Source organism: Crocuta crocuta, unplaced genomic scaffold, assembly GCF_008692635.1.
Source record: "Crocuta crocuta isolate KB4526 unplaced genomic scaffold, BGI_CrCroc_1.0 scaffold214, whole genome shotgun sequence".
Taxonomy (NCBI): domain Eukaryota; kingdom Metazoa; phylum Chordata; class Mammalia; order Carnivora; family Hyaenidae; genus Crocuta; species Crocuta crocuta.
The window spans coordinates 968,086-987,098 of record NW_027529999.1 but is presented as its reverse complement, the minus strand read 5'-3'; the positions used below and the strand labels follow the sequence as shown (position 1 = coordinate 987,098).

General features: G+C 54.2%; 2 protein-coding genes across 3 annotated transcripts in view; one reads left to right on the top strand and one right to left on the bottom strand.

Annotated features, from left to right (window-relative positions):
* The window catches only part of ZCCHC17 (zinc finger CCHC-type containing 17), a 50,875-nt gene extending 41,079 nt beyond the window's left edge, over positions 1 to 9,796 (top strand). Inside the window, exons 8-9 of one of the 2 annotated variants that reach the window (XM_077763548.1) lie at positions 7,598 to 7,657; positions 8,919 to 9,004. In XM_077763548.1, coding sequence (XP_077619674.1) covers positions 7,598 to 7,645 — 48 coding nt within the window. In that variant the 3' untranslated portion in view covers positions 7,646 to 7,657; positions 8,919 to 9,004. Of the gene's footprint in view, positions 1 to 7,597; positions 7,658 to 8,918 lie in introns of both variants that reach the window. The other variant, XM_077763547.1, reaches the window with a different exon arrangement.
* Positions 9,797 to 10,526: 730 nt separating this feature from the next.
* On the bottom strand, positions 10,527 to 17,771 carry FABP3 (fatty acid binding protein 3). Its single transcript, XM_077763549.1, has 4 exons — positions 17,606 to 17,771; positions 14,186 to 14,358; positions 12,196 to 12,297; positions 10,527 to 10,816 (listed from the first exon to the last, which is right to left on the bottom strand). Exons 1-4 carry the CDS (start codon positions 17,676 to 17,678, stop codon positions 10,763 to 10,765), a joined length of 402 nt encoding a protein of 133 aa, XP_077619675.1. The 5' UTR covers positions 17,679 to 17,771; the 3' UTR covers positions 10,527 to 10,762.
* Between the last annotated feature and the right edge of the window lie 1,242 nt (positions 17,772 to 19,013).

Genomic DNA, 19,013 nt, shown 5'->3' with positions numbered 1-19,013 from the left:
AAAATAGCTTTAAAAAAAAAAAACTGTGGTAATATTATAGGAATGACTGGCACTTGGAAAACACTGATTTAGAACTGTGGGGATATTTTTTTGTTCAGTACTGTTCTCCTTCTGTGAACCAAAGACCTAGAAACTTACAGAAGCCCCTACTTCCAGCACCGTCTTCTAGGAGCTTCTGCAAACCGTCAGCACTGCCACATTCAGCCTTGCTCCCTCACAGAGGCAGCTCCAGACCCATCTCGCCTGCAGTGTTTGCTTTTTTTTTAATTTTTTTATTTTTTTAAACGTTTTTATTTATTATTGAGAGACAGAGAGAGACAGAGCATGAGCAGGGGAGGGGCAGAGAGAGGGGAGACACAGAATCTGAAGGAGGCCCCAGGCTCTGAGCTGTCAGCACAGAGCCCGACACAGGGCTCGAACTCATGAACCAGGAGATCATGACCTGAGCCGAAGTCAAGGTGCTTAACCGACTGAGCCACCCAGGCGCCCCTGTATTGCTTATTTTTTAACACAGGGCTTGGCCTTACATTCCTTTGTTTTTCATGCTAGTGTTTCTAGAGCCTTCTTCACAGAAGTCTGAGGAGTTGATTTAAAAAGGGAAAAGAGGGGTGCCTGGGTGGCTCAGTCGGTTAAGTGTCCGACTTGGGCCCAGGTCACAATCTCGGTTCGTGAGTTCAAGCCCCACGTTGGGCTCTGTGCTGACAGCCCAGAGCTGGAGCCTGCTTCAGATTCTGTGTCTCCCTGTCTCTCTGCCCCTCCCCTGCTGGTACTCTGTCTCTCCCTCTCTCAAAAATAAATAAAATATTTAAAAAATAAATAAATAAAAATAAAAGTGTCCTTAAGTAATCTCCAAGACCAATGTGGGGCTCCAGCTCACAGCCCCAAGACTGGGAATCACAAGCGCCAGCCAGGTGTCCCTACCCTCCAAGTCTTTGATTCCAGCAGGAGACTGACTTTTCTTACCAGTGAACACTTTCACCTGAGAGGGATGTTTTGGGGTGAGAGTGGCAGATGTGGATATCCGTTCTAGCCCTAGTTGGCCCTGGCAACCAGATGTGGAACAATGTAGAGTCACCTGAAGGGGGAAATGCCTTTAGCATCCATGTTGCTGAATAAATTAGTGGCTAGCAGGAATGTCTAGTGTGTGGAAGGCCTATGCGATAGGCAGGTCACGTGAAATAAAGGTTGTACACAACACCTACACTCCAGCAGCTAATAGCAGAAGGAGAAAGATAAGCACCCAAGGTATTTCCAGGGGCAAAGGACAAGCACCCACTCCAGGGAGGGGTGGTTATTGGATCCCATAGAAATCCAGCAACAGGAAATGAAGTGTGGTTGGGCCACTCAGAAGTGACACCAGAAAGTCAGAAATAGGCTACTGGGTTGTCATCTTTGCTTTTTTTTTTTTTTTCCCCTAAATGTTTATTTATTTTTGAGGTAGGGGGAGAGAGAGAGAGAGAGAGAGAGCCAGCGAGCACAAGCAGGGGAGGGAAGAGAGAGAATCCTAAGCAGGTTCTGTGCTGTCAGCATGGAGCCCAATTGTGTGTGTGGGGGGGGGTGGTTAACTCACCAACTGTGAGAGCATGACCTGAGCCTAAATCAAGAGTTGGATACTTAACCGACAGAGCCACCCAGGTGTGCCCTCATCTCTGCTTCTTTACTAGACTGCTTCATTGTCCCACTTCTTTTTTTTTTTTTAATTTTTTTAAAATGTTTTTTTTATTTCTGAGAGCGAGAGAGACAGCATGAACAGGGGAAGATCAGAGAGAGAGGGAGACACAGAAGCTGAAACAAGCTCCAGGCTCTGAACTAGCTGTCAGCACAGAGCCCGATGCGGGGCTCGAACCCACGAACCGTGAGATCATAACCTGAGCTGAAGCCGGACGCTTAACCGACTGAACCACTCAGGCGCCCCTAATGTTTATTTTTGAGAGAGAGAGACCTAGTATGAGTGGGGGAGGGGCACAGAGAGAGGGAGACACAGAATCTGAAGCAGGCTCCAGGCTCTGAGCTGTCAGCACAGAGCCCAACGCAGGGCTCCAACTCAGGAACTGGGAGATCATGACCTGAGCCAAAGTCGGACGCTTAACCGACCTAGCCACCCAAGCATCCCTGTCCCATTTCTTTTTTTTTTGGTGAAGAGAATGTCTAATGCAAAGCTTCTAAGACAGGAGAAGGTGCTAGGCTGTTGGGAGGCCAGGAAGTGGTCCAGGAGAAGGAAAGGATGTCACCTGTTCCACAGAACACCTGGCACATAGTAGGCATGCGCCAGTTACCTTTGAATAGATAGACTCGCGACTCTCTGCTGTCAGTACCTGTATGTTCCTTCCCTCGGTGAGACCTGCCCTGGGTTTGAAGAGTAACACAGACTGACTCCTGGTGCTGCTAGTAGGTACTGATGGAGGGGACAAGGACAGAAGTAGGAGGTCTCCCCAGCCCTGAGGCCCTCCCCTCTTTTTAGCAAACACACACAATGAATGCACGCATTGTCCAAACATCTAACATGCACCGTTGAGTCCTATGAACCCGTTCGGGACCATGACAGTTTTTGCCCAAGTGTCTGAAAATTGTGGGTCATTTTTGTTGGGCATAATTAGGACAAGAGGAAATTGTGCTGAAAACGGCAATGGAATATGAAGTGGTTGGTAAGGAGGAACAGCAGCTTTTGTAGTGAAACCCCGGGTAACTTTTCCGTGAACCTGTAGGCTGGATGCTGCTAGCTTCTTTCACTCATCGTAGGCCACTGCAGATCTTTCTGGATCAGTGCTGTATGATGAGATAGCGTGTGCCCTGAGGTCAGGCTGCCCACTAATACAGGAACATTTAGCTATGTTTGATCCAGAATATAATTTTCCTCTTTCGATGTGGCTCCTGTGATTACTCTCCGCCGTACTATATACAGAAGAACAGAAATAGCAATGTTCTTCCTTGGCTGCGGTGCTGGCTCTGTCCTCTTGTCCAGGGAACTTCTTCTTTGTTCCTCTGCGAGAGAGAGGCGGCTGCCAATCGTGGACGTGCAGATAGAGCACAGAGAGCTGTCTGCGGTAGTCTACTCCAAAGCCTTGCGTGATTCCCCTCCTACGGAACCAGGCCTGAGATGCTTTAAGACTCTTCACAATCTGGCCAGCCCCCCAGCATCATCTCTGGCCAGTTCCTTCCTGCACACAGCTGTTCTTTAACCTCATTCGTTAAAAGAGCTTCTGTGCGGCAGGCTCTGTTCTAGTCACTGCAGGCACAGTAGTGAACAAGGCGGTAAGTCCCTGTCTTCAGGGCGCTTCCATTCCAGTGGGGGTCAGCGACAATGAACTGGTAAGCAAATGCGGAATAATACCTATATGCCAGGTAGCAAGCAGTAAGTGCTGTGGCGAAAAGGCAATTTGGCTCTGAGAGAGAGGGAGCACTGGAGTGGGGGGAAGGAGGAGAGGCGGCTCACCATGGTAGGCTGAGCAGTGAGGGCGGGCCTTTCTCAAAGCATCATCCGCGTGGATATTTGGAGCAAGAGAAGAAGTAGGCTCCTCCGATATGTGGAAAGAGTATTTCAGCCAGTGCGGTCGCCACATGGTGGGGAGGAGCTGGGCATGTTTAAGGAACAGGAAGGAGGCCAGCATAGTGCAAGCAGAGAGGACATCTGGGGAACCGGGTCATGGTGGGGGGCTCACAGGAGAGCTTGAGGACTGCGCTGTCCTCCTAGTGGAGGGAGGCGGGTGTCATCAGAGCACTGCCTGGGCAACAACGTGATGTGGCTGACCATTTCCGAGAGCCGTGGCTGCTGTGCAGAGATCGGGCAGCGAGCTCGAGCTCATTAGCAAGCAGTGCTCCAAGTCCCCGTGAGAGATGGTGGGGTGGTGAGGAGGGAGTCAGCTGGGGATGTATTTTGAAGGCAGAGTGGACAGAATTTGTTGAGGGGTTGGGTGTGGGGTAGGGAAGGGAACGGCCGGAGAGTGCTCTAGAGGTTTTGGACCGAATAACTGGAAGATTCAAGCTGAGAGAAGGAATGCCGAAGCCAAAGGGAGTAGCGGAGTGGGGAGCAGTCGGGGTTTGGTGTGAGTTGCTACAGATGGTGGTGGGCAGGGAAGCCGGAGGGTGGTGCAGGGGCAGGATGCGGCGGTGGTTACCCCGACTGGAGAGCCACGCGGACCCCCCAGCGTAGGCAGTTGCATGTGTCGTTTGGGGGTTGAGAGGAGAGGCCCAGGTAAGAGAGAGAAATTGGGGAGTCCATGCACACAGGCGGTGTCTACATTCACGTGTGATTTCACCTGGAGAGAAAATATAGGGAGGGGGCAGGACTTTGAAAAGGGCTTGAACCCTGGAGGGTTCCAACTTTTAGAGGTTGTGGAGGTGAAGATGAACTAGCAAAGGAGACTGGAAGGGAACAGCCCAAGAGGTTCACAGACAAGTAAGAGAACGTGGCAGACATTAGTGAGGGTGTTGTAAGGAAGATGGATTGTGTCAGATGCAATTGGCAGGTCACGTCAATGAGGACCATGGGTTTGGCCGCATGGAGGTCATTGGGAACCTGAACAAGAGCTGCTTCAGTGGAGCGCTAGGATGACAGTGTGGTAACGTTGTTTGGGAAGTTTTTGGTTTTCTTTTTGTTTTTTTAGAGAGCATGAGCAAGTGGGGGAGGGGCAGAGGGAGGGAGAGAGAATCCCAAGCAGGTCTGTGCTGAGCCCTAACTTGGGGCTGGATCTCACAACTGTGAGATCATGACCTGAGTTGGACGCCCATCTGACTGAGCCACCTAGGTGCCCCAGGAGGTTGTTTTTTTTTTTTTAACTTTATTTATTTTGAGAGAGACCGAGCATGTGCACAGGGGAAGGGCGGAAAGAGAGAGAGAGAGAGAGAAAATCCCAAGCAGATGTGGAGCTCGATCCCAGAAACTGTGAGACCTGAGCCAGAATCAAGAGTTGGACGCTTAACTGACTCATCCACTCAGGCACCCCTCCCCCCAGGCTTGTTTGTTTTTGTAATGGGAACTATTACAGCATATTTGTTTATTGGTGGGAATGAGCCAGTGAAGAGGGGGAAGTTGATGCAGGAGAGGGAGGACAACTCCTGGTCCGATGACTCTGAGTAGAAGAGAAAGGATGGAGTCCAGTGCCTAGTAAACAGCTACACGGGAGGTGATCTGTCAGTCCCTGAAAGATCTTTCAAGCATTTGCCTTCATCCTGTCTCCCCCGACGTTCCTCTGCCCATCAGCACTGCCACCACCATTCGACCTGCCGAAGCCATACTCATGCCTCAGAAGCATGACGCGTTACACACTCTTTCCTGGAGCCAGCCTCGCGTTCCTTGGACGTGACCGGCTTTTCCCTGTGTGTTAATGGCATGGTTTTTGTACTTCACATTTATCGCCATGGACTCCCTAGTATCTTCATTCGTTTTTCTCTCTGATAATTTGTTTCTTGAAGGCCCATGATTTCTGACTTCACTCGACTGTCCTATTTTAAAGGACAAATTAATTCATGGATATTCCTGGCTCTTCGGAGGTACTCAATAAATATTAGTTGAGTGAGTGATTCCCTGATCTGATGAGGCTGGCTCCAGTTTGGAAGAACGATGCCAGGCTCCGCTCCTCAGTGAAATGGTGGCACTGGGTCTGAATTCTGTTAAGAACTGGCATGCCCTCCTTATCTCTTAAGCGACACCGTGTGTAACTGTGGCTCTCTTAAGTGCTTTGTAGGTAAAGTTAGATAAATATTTATGAGTTAATGAATAAACCTTTTTCTTCTGGTCTTATCCTTTCCAAGCTCTGGTAAACTGGTGCATTGTAGATAAATTCTATCAAGAATTACACTCTATCCTAGTTCCCGAAAGCTCACCCCAGTGAACTAACTTCTCAGTTGGAGAGTTAATCATTTCTCAAGAATAATTCTTAAGAATTAAATAAAGAAGACTATATGTTGCTTGATTGGTTTCGGGCCAAAATCAGTGCCTTTGGTTGGGTGGTTCTAGGTCAGGTGCTACCTCTAATGCAGACAGGACTAAAAAGAACGTCTGCTCTGGGACCCAGCTTGAGTCCAGTCCGTGTCCTACCACATGGGCAAGTCCCTCCATCTCAGTCAGCCCCTCTGAAGGTACCTTTCTCTTTCCTGAAAATAGAGAAATAATTATGCCCACTTAATAGATTTGTTGTGAGGGGTGCCTGGGTGGCTCAGTTAAGCAAGCGTCTTCACTTTGGCTCAGGTCACGATCTCACAGTTTTGTGAGTTCGAGCCCCACATCAGGCTCTGTGCTGACAGCTTGAAACCTGGGGCCTGCTTCAGATTCTGTGTTTCCTTCTCTCTCTGCCCATCCCCTGCTCGTGCTCTCTCTCTCTGTCTCTCTCAAAAATAAACAAACATTAGGGGCGCGTGGGTGGCTCAGTCAGTTAAGCGTCCGACTTCAGCTCAGGTCATGATCTCACGGTTCATGGGTTCGAGCCCCGCGTCAGGCTCTATGCTGACAGCTAGCTCACAGCCTGGAGCCTGCTTCAGATTCTGTGTCTCCCTCTCTCTCTGACCCTCCCCTGCTCACGCTGTCTCTCTCTCTCTCTCAGAAATAAATAAAACATTTTAAACAAACATTTTTTTTTAATGTCCAGGGGCTCGTGTCCAGGGTCATTTTTTTCCCCTTTCTCTTCCCCTCCACCTGCCCCTTGAATGCAGTCAGGCACCAGAAGCTAGTGTCACCTCTGGCTCTCCATCTGCTGCCCCAGTCCCAACTCCAGACCTTCCTCCTGCACCGCCCCTGCTGAAGCAACCGACGCCACCTGCTGGAGGACTAGATTTTCTTTGGGCAGCTTGCAAAAGCGCTTTTGCACTGAGCATGAGATCTAGAAGGCCATTTCCCTCCCTCCGGCCTCCTTTCTAGCCAGAGTCCACATCACACGGGGCCTGTGACTTGTTTTCCTCTTTCATCCTCTTGAGCCCGCATCTTTGAGAGCGAGTGCAGTGGACGCCATGCCTGCCATGAATTAGAAAGCACACCGTTCTTGTTGCTTGGGCCTCTGTCACCTCTTGGTGCTCCTCTCGGTGGCAGCCTTCTCATCTGTGCAGTGGGGGTGAGGGTTCCTGAGGTTTGACCTTCCTGGATTATTGTCACGGCGTAAGGGGTGCAGAAAGCTCGGTAAACTAAAGTGCTGTTTGGATGTAAAAAAGTGTTCCTACTCTCCTTGCTCACGTATTTATCCAGGCCGTGCCTGGCTTGGAGGCTTGGGTGCCGGACTCAGTCTGCCAGGACCCTGCCCTGCCTCAGGGCAGAACGCGGCGAGGTTCCCCGGGCCTCGTACCCCGTGACGGGTTTCCAGGAGCTGCTCAGCGGACGGTGCAGCACTGCCCGTTTGCTAGCTGTCCACCCCCCAGCCCCAGTTCCTACGCCTGGTGATGTGGCCAGGGCGGCTTTGTTCCCGTCTCCCTATGCCACTGGAGACTTCAAGAAAGAATTTGGTCTGCTCTTCTCTCAAAACTTTGACTCATCTGCTAGAGTGACTTGACTAGACTGTCAGAACATTCTTGAAATTCTCTGAAAATGAGAGTATAATACTTGCAGCTACTGCTGAGTGCCTACTGCATACCAGGTGTTTAGCACCAGATAATGAGTACTTGGCCTGTTTAGTCCCCACAGCTCCTTGGAAGGAAGTATTTGCAGTTCACTGACAACTGAGGTTCCAAACAGGTAAGTCTCTTGTCCCAAGTTACAGAGCTAGTAAGCAGCTGTTGGAAATCGAACGCGATTCTCTCTTACTCCGAAACTGTTGCCCTGACCACCCTACCGCGAGGCCTGCCGTTGCTGCCGTGCGCCATGGAGAACTCGAGAGATTTCCAGTCGTCTCTCGCGCATGCCCTTGTGGTCTGGGCAAGTGGCTCTCAACTTCTTGAGACACTGTCTCATCACATCTTCACTACAGATGTGTGACACAGGTGTTACTCGCAACCCCATGTCACATTTGAGGAGAGTGGGCTTCCTGAGATCACAGGGCTCGCCCCGAGCTGCAGAGCAGTAACTGGAAGTGGCAAAGCCAGAGCTCAGTCTGGGTCTAACGCCTGGCTCGGTGTTCTGGCCACCGTTTCTCATAGCCGGCTCCTAAGACACACTCAGCAGCTCTCAGGATGCCAGCCGGGAACCCGGAGGGGGCGAGCCAAGCCTCTTTAGCTCTTTATCCCCTAATCTCCCCTTCTTAGAAACCCAAGGAAAAAGGCGTTGCTTAAAAACTGCATGAAGCCCCGCACTGAAGTCTAGAAATCTGCCTCCCATGCTTTGAGTTTGTGCTATTACTTTGGCTGCATGGTGTGGTGGTTGTAGTTTGGAGAAAGTTCTTTCCGGGCTTTTCTCTTTATCAGTAAAACCTTACGGGGTTGTTGGGCAGGTTAGAGAGGACACGTTCAAGGGCAGCAGCTGGAGCCTTTCTAATGGATGGCAGCTGTGCTCCCGGGCTGGGCAGGGGAGGGAGAGTCTGCCAGAAACCGGTAAGGGACCCCGGGGTCCTGGAGCTCCTACTATCCTGTGCTGTTTAAAAATAAAAATAAGGATCCTTGTGGGGTTGTTGGGGTTTTTTTAATCTAACTGGACAGAATTATATGAAGTAAAATGTAAAAGACTCCATCTTCTCCCCATTCATTCATTCCTGAGGGAGCTTGTCGGTTTGTGTCCTTTCCGTTGTTCTCTGTATTCCATACACCTGTGTACTCTATCTGCCTATAGGCGTGTGTAAATATGCACCTCACAGGGCACGGTAAATGCGCTGGGCTCTAGAATACATGCTGCAGCAGGACTCGATCCTTTCACCCAGGTGGGGCATCTTCTCTTGTTACTACTCAGAGTTAACTTACTCTTCCTACTGCTTCATAGTGTGTTAAATGGTCCCCTATCAATTATATGCCAGGATGCTTTAAAGCAAATACACACATGCAACGTTGCTTTTAAATTTTCTTTCTAGGAAAAGAAGAAAAAGAAACACAGAGACAGGAAGTCCTCGGACTCGGACAGCTCCGACTCCGCGAGCGACACAGGCAAGAGGGCGAGGCACACCTCCAAGGACAGCAAGGCCGCCAAGAAGAAGAAGAAGAAGAAGAAGCACAAGAAGAAGCACAAGGAGTGAGAGCCGGAGAGCAGAGGGGGTGGCGGAGAGGAGGAGCCAGGAGCCCGGTGCCGTGCAGCCCTGGCTCCCGGAGAGACTCGGCGAGAAAGCAGCCTCCCACCCCGTCGGCTCCTCGCCCGCGGGAGCTGGCTTCCCCTCACGCAGCAGGCAGGCTCGGGAGTTAGGTGTCAGGAGCGTCTGCCCAAATGAGTTAACTTTCATTCCCAGCCCCTTCGCAAGTGACCCCTGCAGCTCCCCCATTCATTCACTCAACTTCCTTCGTCCAGCAGGGCGGTCCGATTACCCTCTCCAGCGGCCACTGCCAGAGCCGGACTCCTGCACAGGAGTCTGGGCTGCGGCCACGGGTCCTGCTGTGGAGGCGGGTCTGGCTGGGGCTGGAGGGCAGCGCGCTGGGCCCCTCCCTGGCGGGTCTGCCCCCAGCCGCTTGGTGAGCCATCTCTGTGGCATCCAGCCCAGGGGCCTGGGGAGACGGGCAGGACGCAGGCGAACGTGGTAAGAAGCGGTGCTCACCTTTCCCCTTCCCCCTACCGTGACTCATCCGTGCTAGAAGTGACAGCCAGAAAACCGTCGTCCGCAGTGACTGAGCTTGTGTGTGACATTCTGCCAGACCACTGAACCAGACCTCAAGCCAAGACCATTGCTTTACTTTGTGTTTACTGCTGTGGCAGCCAGTTGGTCCCACTTCGGGTGTCTCTGCTTAAATTCCTGGCACCAAATGGAAGTGTGTTTGGTTTTAAACTTACTGAATATTCCTATTGCTGTAATCCCTCTTCCTGGGTAATTTACAGACTTATAAATCAGTGAGTCTGTATTAGTTGACAGAAAACCATTTAATATGTTACTTTAGACGTTGGAGAGGGACCTGGCTGAGGTCACAGCCTCCTTAGGAGATCACGTACAAGCCCTCCCTTCTGTAATGATTAGATGACCCCTTCCCCCAGAGCGGAACAGAGAACCAGTAAGAATTTAGAACCAGGAATGGCTGAGGGCACAGAAGGGAGCTTAGTGGTCATCTTGGCTGGGTAGCATTTGTTCCTGCCACCAAGGCAGAAGCCTGCATCCTGTGTCCTGAGCCTACCTTCCAGAGAGAGAGCGAGCACAGCATTTCACAGACAAGAGCAGCTTTCCAAACCCAAGGGCATGCAGTGCAGGATGGGCCTGAGGTGACAGTTTAGTAGCCAAGCCTGGGGAGGCCCAGCCACCGATTGACTATTCCAGGTTGGACTAGCTTGGCTGGGCAGGGGGGCGGGGGTGTGTGTGAAAGCAGGGTGCACGTGCAGCTGTTTTACTGTGTGTGTCAGCTGACCAACCACCGCGGTCCTTGAGACTGTTCAGTCTCTCATCTGTGCTGCTTCTGAGGGACCTTCAGGCAGTATTGCTGCCCACTCTCCGACATACAGGGAAACCAAGCCTCCCAGAGTCATGGCACCAAAGGCACAAAGGCAGTCTGGTGACCTTGGCTCTGTTTATTGACCTTAGAGCACCCTTTGGATGCAGTTGAAAAAACAAACATACACAGTGGGAGCCAGAAATGGATCTAGGCTGGTGGCGCCTGACCCCACAAGAGTTTCCCCAGCCAAAGTGGATTTATACAAAATGCCAGAGGGAAAAATGAGGCAATATGGTGCTGAGTCCAGGGCTAGTCGAGTGGCAGAGGAGCAGTCGGTGAAGGAGCGGGCAGCTCATGCCTCTTTCTCGTAAGTACGAGTGCAAACCACGTTGCCATGGGTGAGTGTCTGCAAGGAGAGACAGAGTCAGAGTACGGCAAGGGTGAGGGCACCGAAGGTATCGGGGCACTCTCCATTCTGATGGGGAGAGCCTCTACCTTCATCCCAATACTCTTCACTCACTGACCACCCACTGTGTGCCAGGTACTTTAAATGTCTTTTTTTCTAATGCTTCCACCAAGCTTTTAGTTTATTTAGGCACTTACTTCCTCTGTTAGAAAGTTGGGGGGATGAGCTATGAGGCAGCAAGTGCTTGGTCAAGGCCTCAGGGTGTTTTCTCCCCTTCACGCCATTCCTGGAGTGCCTACGATGGTGCCTGGCACATGGTCAACCCATAGTGAACGAAAATGTCCAGAGACTCTTGGGGAAGGACTGTGCTAGGCCACCAACTCTCCGTTCCTTCCGTGACTTCGAGTAGAGCAGGGGCCGGAGGCTCGGGCCACCACCATCCAGCCCGGCCTCACAGAGCCAGGCGCACGGCCTCACCACAGTCCGGCTGCCTGGTGAGTCCTGGGCCCTGCGTGTTGTGTCCCACCAAAGCTAGACCTCTCCTCCTTAACCCTGCAGGCCCGTGACACGGGAGTGCAGGGGCAGCGCTGCAGAGACCAAGAGGGTCTGCAGTGAGGACACTGGGGCCGAAGCCTGAGGCCCCCCAGAGCGAGGAGGAGGAGACCACAGGGGCTGCTCTATGCCCCGGACCTGGGGGTGTTCTGTCACGGCCGCGTTCTTCTAGTGAAGCACCCAGGTTTGTCCCTAAACAGACCCCTGTGGCAGCCAGGCTGTCCCTTCCTACCCAGGCTGTTGTCAGGGACTCGTAGTAGGCCAGGCATGCAAAGCACTGAGAGGCCACAGGGCTGGAATGGGGTGGAAAGGGCTGTGCAGTCAGTGCCCCACTGTCACCAGCCTGTCCCTGCCCAGAGGCTTTCTGTGTGGCAGCACAGTCCCAGGGAGGAGAGGGAAGCCTCCCCTAGGGGGCTGGGATCCAGTTTGGCCCTGCACTCTACTTCTCCGGGGTGAGGCAAGGTGGCAATGCAGAGGAGGAAACTAAGTCCATAGGACGCCTCTGCCTCGCCTGTGTGATGCTTCGTGCTCTACACCACGGTCTCCTGACACCCCAGCAACCCACCAGGTCGTTGGTGGTCATGCCCATTTTACGGAGGGACTTGGAGAAGGTGACTTGTCTGAAGTCCTGCATCGTAGAAGCTGAGATTTGAATCCAGGCCTGTATGAGTCCAGAGCTACCACACAGAAAGTTCCCACCTAACACCATCCCACCCCTGCCTCCACCTCCAGTGCTCCCAGGGGAAGACCCTGACTTTCCAACAGGCCTGACTGAAGGGGAAGTAGTGGTAACCAGTTGGGTGAGGCTCCAAAGTGGCCCATCTTACCAGGATGAGTTTCCCGTCAACTATTTCCCGCACAAGTGTTGTCTCCTGCCCGTCCCACTTCTGCAGGTGGACAAGTTTGCCTCCATCCAGCGTCACGATGGACTGTGGAAGAGCAGAGAGGTCTGAGCTGCGACTGAGCCAGGACTGAGCGATGAGATGGTATCTGGTCACTGGGGCCACAGAGGACTCTGCCTCTGTCCCAAACTAAGGGAGCCCAGTGGCCCCCTCCAGCCTAGCCCCGCAGGCTGCCTCATCCACCGCCAGCCTCTGCTTCACAGTCACCCAGCTGGGGTGGGGGCCTTCGGGGCTTGAGCAGGTAGGGAGAAGCCAGCAGCGTGGTGGAGCCAGACAGCCTGGTTCCGAGAAGCACGGCCCGCCTTCAGGATGGGCACTCATCCCGTACCCTGGGGATGTCCACAGCCCTAGGGCCCCTTAGATATGGGGCCGTGGGTCATCCTGTATCCCTGGGAAAGACTGGTGAGGAGGGGTCCAGAGACTCTCCAGCCGAGCGCTGGTCGCACATAACGTCTAACAGACTGGAGGTGGGAGGTACTGGGAAATCAGACGTCCTGCTTTGTCTGCCTCTTCCTGGCCCACATCATGCAGCCCTTCAGCTGACACGTGGTCAGCAACTGCCAGGTCCTGGGACTGGGTGCCCTTGGAGTGTTCGGGACCCTGGTCAAATGCCCGCCTAGTCTCCCGGGCTCTGCCAGCGCATCAGCTGCTCCTCACTTGGCAGCTCTCCCAGGTCTCTCTCGTTGAGGGATGTGGGGGCTCTGGGACGGGCCAGCGGGCCCCAGCGGAGCAGGGCTCAGCCGGAGAATCTGAGGGGGCCAGGCGTGTGTTCAGGGCTCCACGGGGAGCAGGTGTGCATCCCTGCTGCCACCTCGCTCGTGCCCACCTCCCAAGGTTTTTTATTTTTTGGGTTGGTTTTTTTTTTTTTTTAATGCCTACTCCAGATTATTTTTAGCCTAGGCATCCCAGAGCACTGCTGTTCCATTGGGGTTCTTGTTCCCCAAAAAGGTGGGCCAGTCAAGGAGGCAGATGCACGTGACAGCACAGCTACCTCTCTCCAAGGCAGGATGACGTCTTTGGGCACTGTGCCAGCTCTGCCGCCAGCTTCCTGTCGATTCTGGACTGGGCTCCGGCTTCCTTCACAAGGAGGAGACCAGACCCTGTCCTGGTTTTCCCGGGGCAGTTGTGAGGAAGCCGAAACTGCTAAGGGGCTAACTGACAGGATCTGGTGGAGATACTGCTCTAGGGACCCTCTTTAGAGGTCAAAGCCCCTTACTTAGTTCTCCCTCTGCCATCCCTGGCCCAGGGGCTGGGAGGCCTGAGGCAAGCAGCAAAGACAGAGCCACCATAGGTGAGAAGCCCTGAGACTGGAGGTAGATGTCCCCTCCCTCCCTGGGAGGAGAGGGGCTAAGGCTTGGTGAGAAGACCTGCAGACACGCCTTACACAGTGCCCTACCCTGCCTGTGGGCTCGCAGCGTTGGAAATATCCTCAGGGTCACTGGCCAAGCCTGGGAGGTGGAGGCCGGAGAAAAGGAAGCCTCTGAGTAGGTTCCCACTTCATGGTCCCAGCGGCCTCCTGCTGCTGGAGGCCGGAATGACCGGCTCACTCAGGGAAGAGCTCTGAATCCCCCTGGGCAGTATTCCTAAAGCACTTGGAGGTCACAGCCATGGCCACACAACTCTCCCGTCTATGGATTGGAAAGAAATCCAGAACGACTGCTGCCATGCACGTCACCGAGCTGGAGAGCTGGAGTCCACACTGAGGTCAGAAGAACATCCTGGGTGGGTGCTCCCCAAGAAGAGGAGGGGGAAGACAGGACCAGCATGCTGCCAGCACCTGGGACATCCAGCACTGCTCAGGCTTTATGCACCTTGTTCATTTCAGTCCCCCATAGGCACCTGCCCCTCGGGGTGCAATAATAAGGTGCCACATCTCCACGCCCTCCCGATTCCCAGACCCCCTTCCATGGCTCACCTTGACCTTCCTGTCATCAGCTGTTGTCTCATCGAACTCCACCCCTATCTGGAAGCTGATCTCTGTGTTCTTGAAGGTGCTGTGTGTTTTTATGGTGACCTTGTCCCCATTTTTTTCGATGATTGTGGTAGGCTTGGTCATGTTGGCCACCTGCCTGGTAGCAAAACCCACACCTGAGAGCAGGGGGAAGGTTATGAGCATATGAGTGAAGCAGAAAGGCAGGGTGCAGGGACCTAAATGAACAACTCTCAGGCCTAGACTCGGGACAGAGAGCAGAGGAGTACGAGAGCTTTGAGAGACTCTGGCCATTTGTAAATTCAGTTTTCCTGACCGCTCTGTGCAGTGAAGAGACACTTGATTTCAACGGTCAGAAGAGAAGCATCAGGGACAGGGAGGCCTCTGTGTCGTGAGGGCTGTGCACGTGTTATCGCCCTCGGCCCTTCCATTCTCCCTGAAGGTTTCATGCAATGAGCTCCACTTCACAGATGCAGAAACAGAGAGCTGAAGCCCAAGGTCACAGATCTGGAATTCAAACCCAGAACTGTACACTGCCTCCCAAGGCTGGAGCAAGGGCTCCCGTCCAGGGCGCCTGAGCAGCTTTCAAGCCCCGGGCTGAGGAAAGAGGAGAAATGACTTTGCCTTCCAAAGCCTGAGGGACGAGAATTTCCCACCTTGGAAATGCCTGCCCTGAAATGCACCGGTATACTTGCTCCCTATGCATAGCACTAAGATATTTTCTATTTTTCTTTTTAGTCTTAAAAACTACATACATTTATTTAATAGCAAGATATTTTCAAAGCTTCTTATCCATAACCCAGAAGGTAGGCAGAAGGGAGGGTGTGTGTCAGTGCACAGATTTAGGAAAGGCCTGAAGGGCTAGTGCAGTCAGGACTCGAGTCCAGGTCTCTCGGCTCCTCGTCTGACGCCCTATGGGAACTCCTTGCTGACCCAAGCCCGGCTTCTTTGGGTGCGGGGCCAAGAACGGAGTGTCCTGCAAGAGCGTGAAACAAAAAGCTCTCGGACAAAGCTTTACGCCCTTCAGGTTATGGCTTCCCTGAGATCCGTCCTTTTACCTCCAACCTCCCATCATGATGGCCCGCCCCTCTGCCCCTGGCAGCTGTGGTGAGCTGCCCTCCAGGAATAGCCGGGGGTGGGGAGGCAGTGTGCCAGGCTACGCAGCCCTCCCTGGAAGCGAGGGACGTCAGCCAGACCCTCCATGGGTTGTTTCACTTAAGGCTCCTGACAGCCCTGAACAGGTTTTTATTATCGCCAGTTTACAAATGAGGCTTGGAGAGTAGTGACTTGCGCAAAGTCCAAGAGTGAGTGATTGACCTAGATCCGAATCTAGGCTCCAGAACTTGCTCACTGTCCCTCCCTGGGCCATTCTCCCGGCACGGCCACCAGGTGTGCCTGTGATCACTGGTGCTACCTGGGCTGGGTCCGTGCTGCAGTGTCCTGAGAACCCTGGCTCGAACACGAGAGGGGCGAGGGCAGCCTCTGCCTGCCCGGCCAGTGAGGGCCCCGGCCTTAGCACCCTGTCAGAGTGAGGCCGATCCCACTCCCCCGCAGGGCGCAGGGCCTGTCACCACACAAGTTTGCCTGGGACCTGCCCAGGGGTGTGGTGTGTTTGAGGAAGGAAACCACTGCGGGGTGAGTGAAGGACTGAGCCAAGAGAAACTGAGACCAGAAATGGGGCTGACAATTTGGGAGGCTCAGAGAGAGCTAGGTTCTACTTAAAAATGAAGCGGAAGCTATTTACGGTCAGAGCTGAGGATGGTCTTTCCTCCCCCATGGGCCTCTCTCATCCGTTCCGTCTGTACATGGAGAAAGGCCGGATGGATTCTCAGCCCTGCAGCCCTAATCTGCCCCCTTATTTGGGGCAAAATAAGGGAACGAGGGTGGTAAGGATGTTAAGGTTCACTCCAGGGCCACAGGTTTTCAGCTGGGACGTCTGCCGCACGAGGCTGGAGAGGGGCTGACTCTGGACATCCCGCCTTCCCAGCGGCTGCCAAGGGCCCACTTGCTCCGAGTGTGGCCGCTGTCCTGGTGTCTGTGGGCACAGTACCCAGCATACCATGGTGGGGCAGTTGAGAGCTTTGGCCTCAAGAACCAACACCTGTGATCCGTATTTCAGGGAAGGGTTAGGAACAGAGGTAAGAGGTGGGTCTCCCACCCTTTATTTGGGCATCTGCCAGAATCCAGCCCCCTTTCCCTCGTAGGAAGGCATGGAATGTAGCTCAACTATAAACAATATGCTGGTTTCCCTGTCCCCACCTGGGGGCCTAAGGTAATCTCATACCTGGGTATTTGAGAGAAAGGGTATCATCACCTCCATCTAAGCCCATACAAAGAAGGGAAGGGCTGAGGCTTAGCTAAGCCATTCCTACCACTCCCACCCCCAGGGTCAATAGTGGAAAATACTCTGGGTTGCACATCTAGAAATCTAAGTTTTCTTATCAGCTCTGCCGTGGGACTGATCTGACCAGTTTCCAGTCTCTCTGGGTCTCAGTCTCCCCATCTGTCAAACTAGGCAAGGCATGGGGATCTCCAAGCACCTCCCCTGTAAAGAGTCTGAATCTTTATTCTTCCGCAACCCAACACCACCACGCCCTCCCTGGGAGACCAAAGACCCTCCCTGCCTTTAACAGATCTTGGCCTTGTTCCAGGACCCTTGCTGCACTCCAGAAGTCCAATGGTTTTCCCCACCAGCCTCCTCCCCAAGTGGCTGAGCCAGCCTACCACTAGGCTCACAGACCGTGATTAAAGCCTGGTTACACACCACTGCGGGTCAAGGTCAGAGACGGCATGGTGAGAGGGGGCATCCCCCAGCAACCATCCTTTCCCTAGTTCAACATGGAGGGGCAGGGTTTGCTGCTCTCTGTGCGCCGCCTCCTCATATCCCATTCAGCCGTAGTTCCCTCTTCATCCCCTTCCTCCTCGGGGTTCCCGCTTCTTTACGCCATTCACTCCCCAGCCGCCCCGTAGCCTTTCCGTATTCACACTTGCCAATCCCTAAACCACCCGTGTTCCTGGTTTTTTTTTTTTCTCCTCCAGCTAGCCTCCCACCTTCTAGGATCAATGCTCTCTTTTTATGCAAACCCACCTCCTAGCTCCAGATCCTATATATACACACTCCTCTTACTCGAAAGCGCCTCCCTGCCCCCAACATCGACCCGCACACCCACCTCCTTAATCCTCCCTGCCTGGGAATCCCGCTAGCCAGGTTCAGATCATGAAAGCCCCCTTCCGACTGGCCTCGAATGCCCTCGCCCAGGCTGCCACCCTCTCCGCGTTCCCTTACTCCCCAACCTTGACCAGGAGGGACGCAGCAGGCTCGCGGAGTCCCAGCCAGAGCCAGAACGCCGCCGCGCGCGCGGGGCTGCGCACGCGGCCAGGCCCAGCATCCCGCGTCGCACTCACCAATCGACTTCATGTAGTCATCGAAATTCTTGCTGTCCACCAGCTTCCAGGTGCCCACGAAAGCGTCCACCATGGTGAGGATGGGCTAGGCCTTGGGAGCTGAGGAGACAGGACAGGCGTGCCAGGACTCCGGGACCCGCGGTTCCCGGCCCGCGCTGCCGCTTTAAATAGCCCTTGCGTCACGTGGCGAGGCGTGGCCCACACCCCCAGCTCCCGAAATAGGAAGCCTCAGGCTGGCGGCTCCGCAGCCCCGAGCTGGCTGCCCATCCCCCACGGCCCGGCCGGGGGAGGGGGCAGCTAGTGGCGCCTGTCTCTCCTGCGGCAGCGCGCGGGGCCCGGCCTCCGAGTCCCGGCCTCGCGCCGGTGGGACCCGCTACCTTCCCTGGCCTTCAGGCGCTCGTCTCGGTCTTAAGAAGGAAGCCGCGGAGGGCATGGTGCCCGCGAGGTGGGGCGCGCGCTCCGGACGGCTTCGTGCCCCCAGTGATCCCCGAGCTCGGGGTTAGAGCAGAGAGGAGAGACTTGAGGAGCCAGGAAACTAGCCCTTCGGCTGATGCCCGCGCCGGGAAGGCTCCGGCTGACCCTTCGCGACGCAGGCGACTTGGCTCTCACTTTGCAGGTGAGGGCTCAGAGGGGAACTGACAAGGTCGCAGGAAATAAGGCGGGGGCTAACCGGAGCCCCGACGGCAACCCCGGTATGAGCTGGCCCCGGAAGTCGCGCGCTCCCGCTGCTCCGCGCCAGCCGGCAGCAAGAAGGGACCACGGGCACCGTGGGCGGCTGAGCCGCCCCGGTGCCCTCCGCCTGCTCCTGGCGAAAGTGTGACCCCACCCGCCGCGCACGTGCTCGCCCCTCCGCGTGGAATGTGTCGTGAGCGGGCCTTTCCGCCCTGCGGGGCTGCACCCCATCCTCCTTCAGGCTCCGCTGCCCTGTCACCCGGGGCACGGAGCATTGCATCAGGTCACTGGCTCCGTCCCAAGGGCATCCCCCCACCTCCTGACTGCTGCAGCCCAGACCTGCCGGGCCCTTCTCAGACCCCTTTCACAGAATGTCCGTCACCTCCTTTGAAGAGCCTGCGGGCGTGGTGGACACCTTAGGAAGCACTTTTAATAGTATGATCCACCCTGTATTGGTGTGGTTTTTTTGCATGCTGAGGGCTTCAAGCACATTTTCTCACGGAACTTTCAGAACAAAGTCCAGGAAGTAGGTTTTATCATTACCCCTGTTTTACAGATGAGCAAACAGAAGCTTGGAGGGGTCCATTCATTTCTGAATCCAGCAGTTATTAAAGCACCTACTTTTCTCCAGGCTGGAGAGACCACCATGAATAAGACACACACTGGCAAAGCTCACCTTTGCGCAGGCAGACCCAAAACCAGTGTGGTGGCTCTGCGGGGAGGCCTGTCCTGATCT

Coding starts and splice junctions, on each gene's coding strand:
- FABP3 (XM_077763549.1), bottom strand. CDS start 17,678: ATGGTGGACGCTTTCGTGGGCACCTGGAAGCTGGTGGACAGCAAGAAT. Junction 14,359..17,605: donor TGACTACATGAAGTCGATTG/GTGAGTGCGACG, acceptor CCCTGCTCTCAG/GTGTGGGTTTTGCTACCAGG. Junction 12,298..14,185: donor CTGATGACAGGAAGGTCAAG/GTGAGCCATGGA, acceptor GCTCTTCCACAG/TCCATCGTGACGCTGGATGG.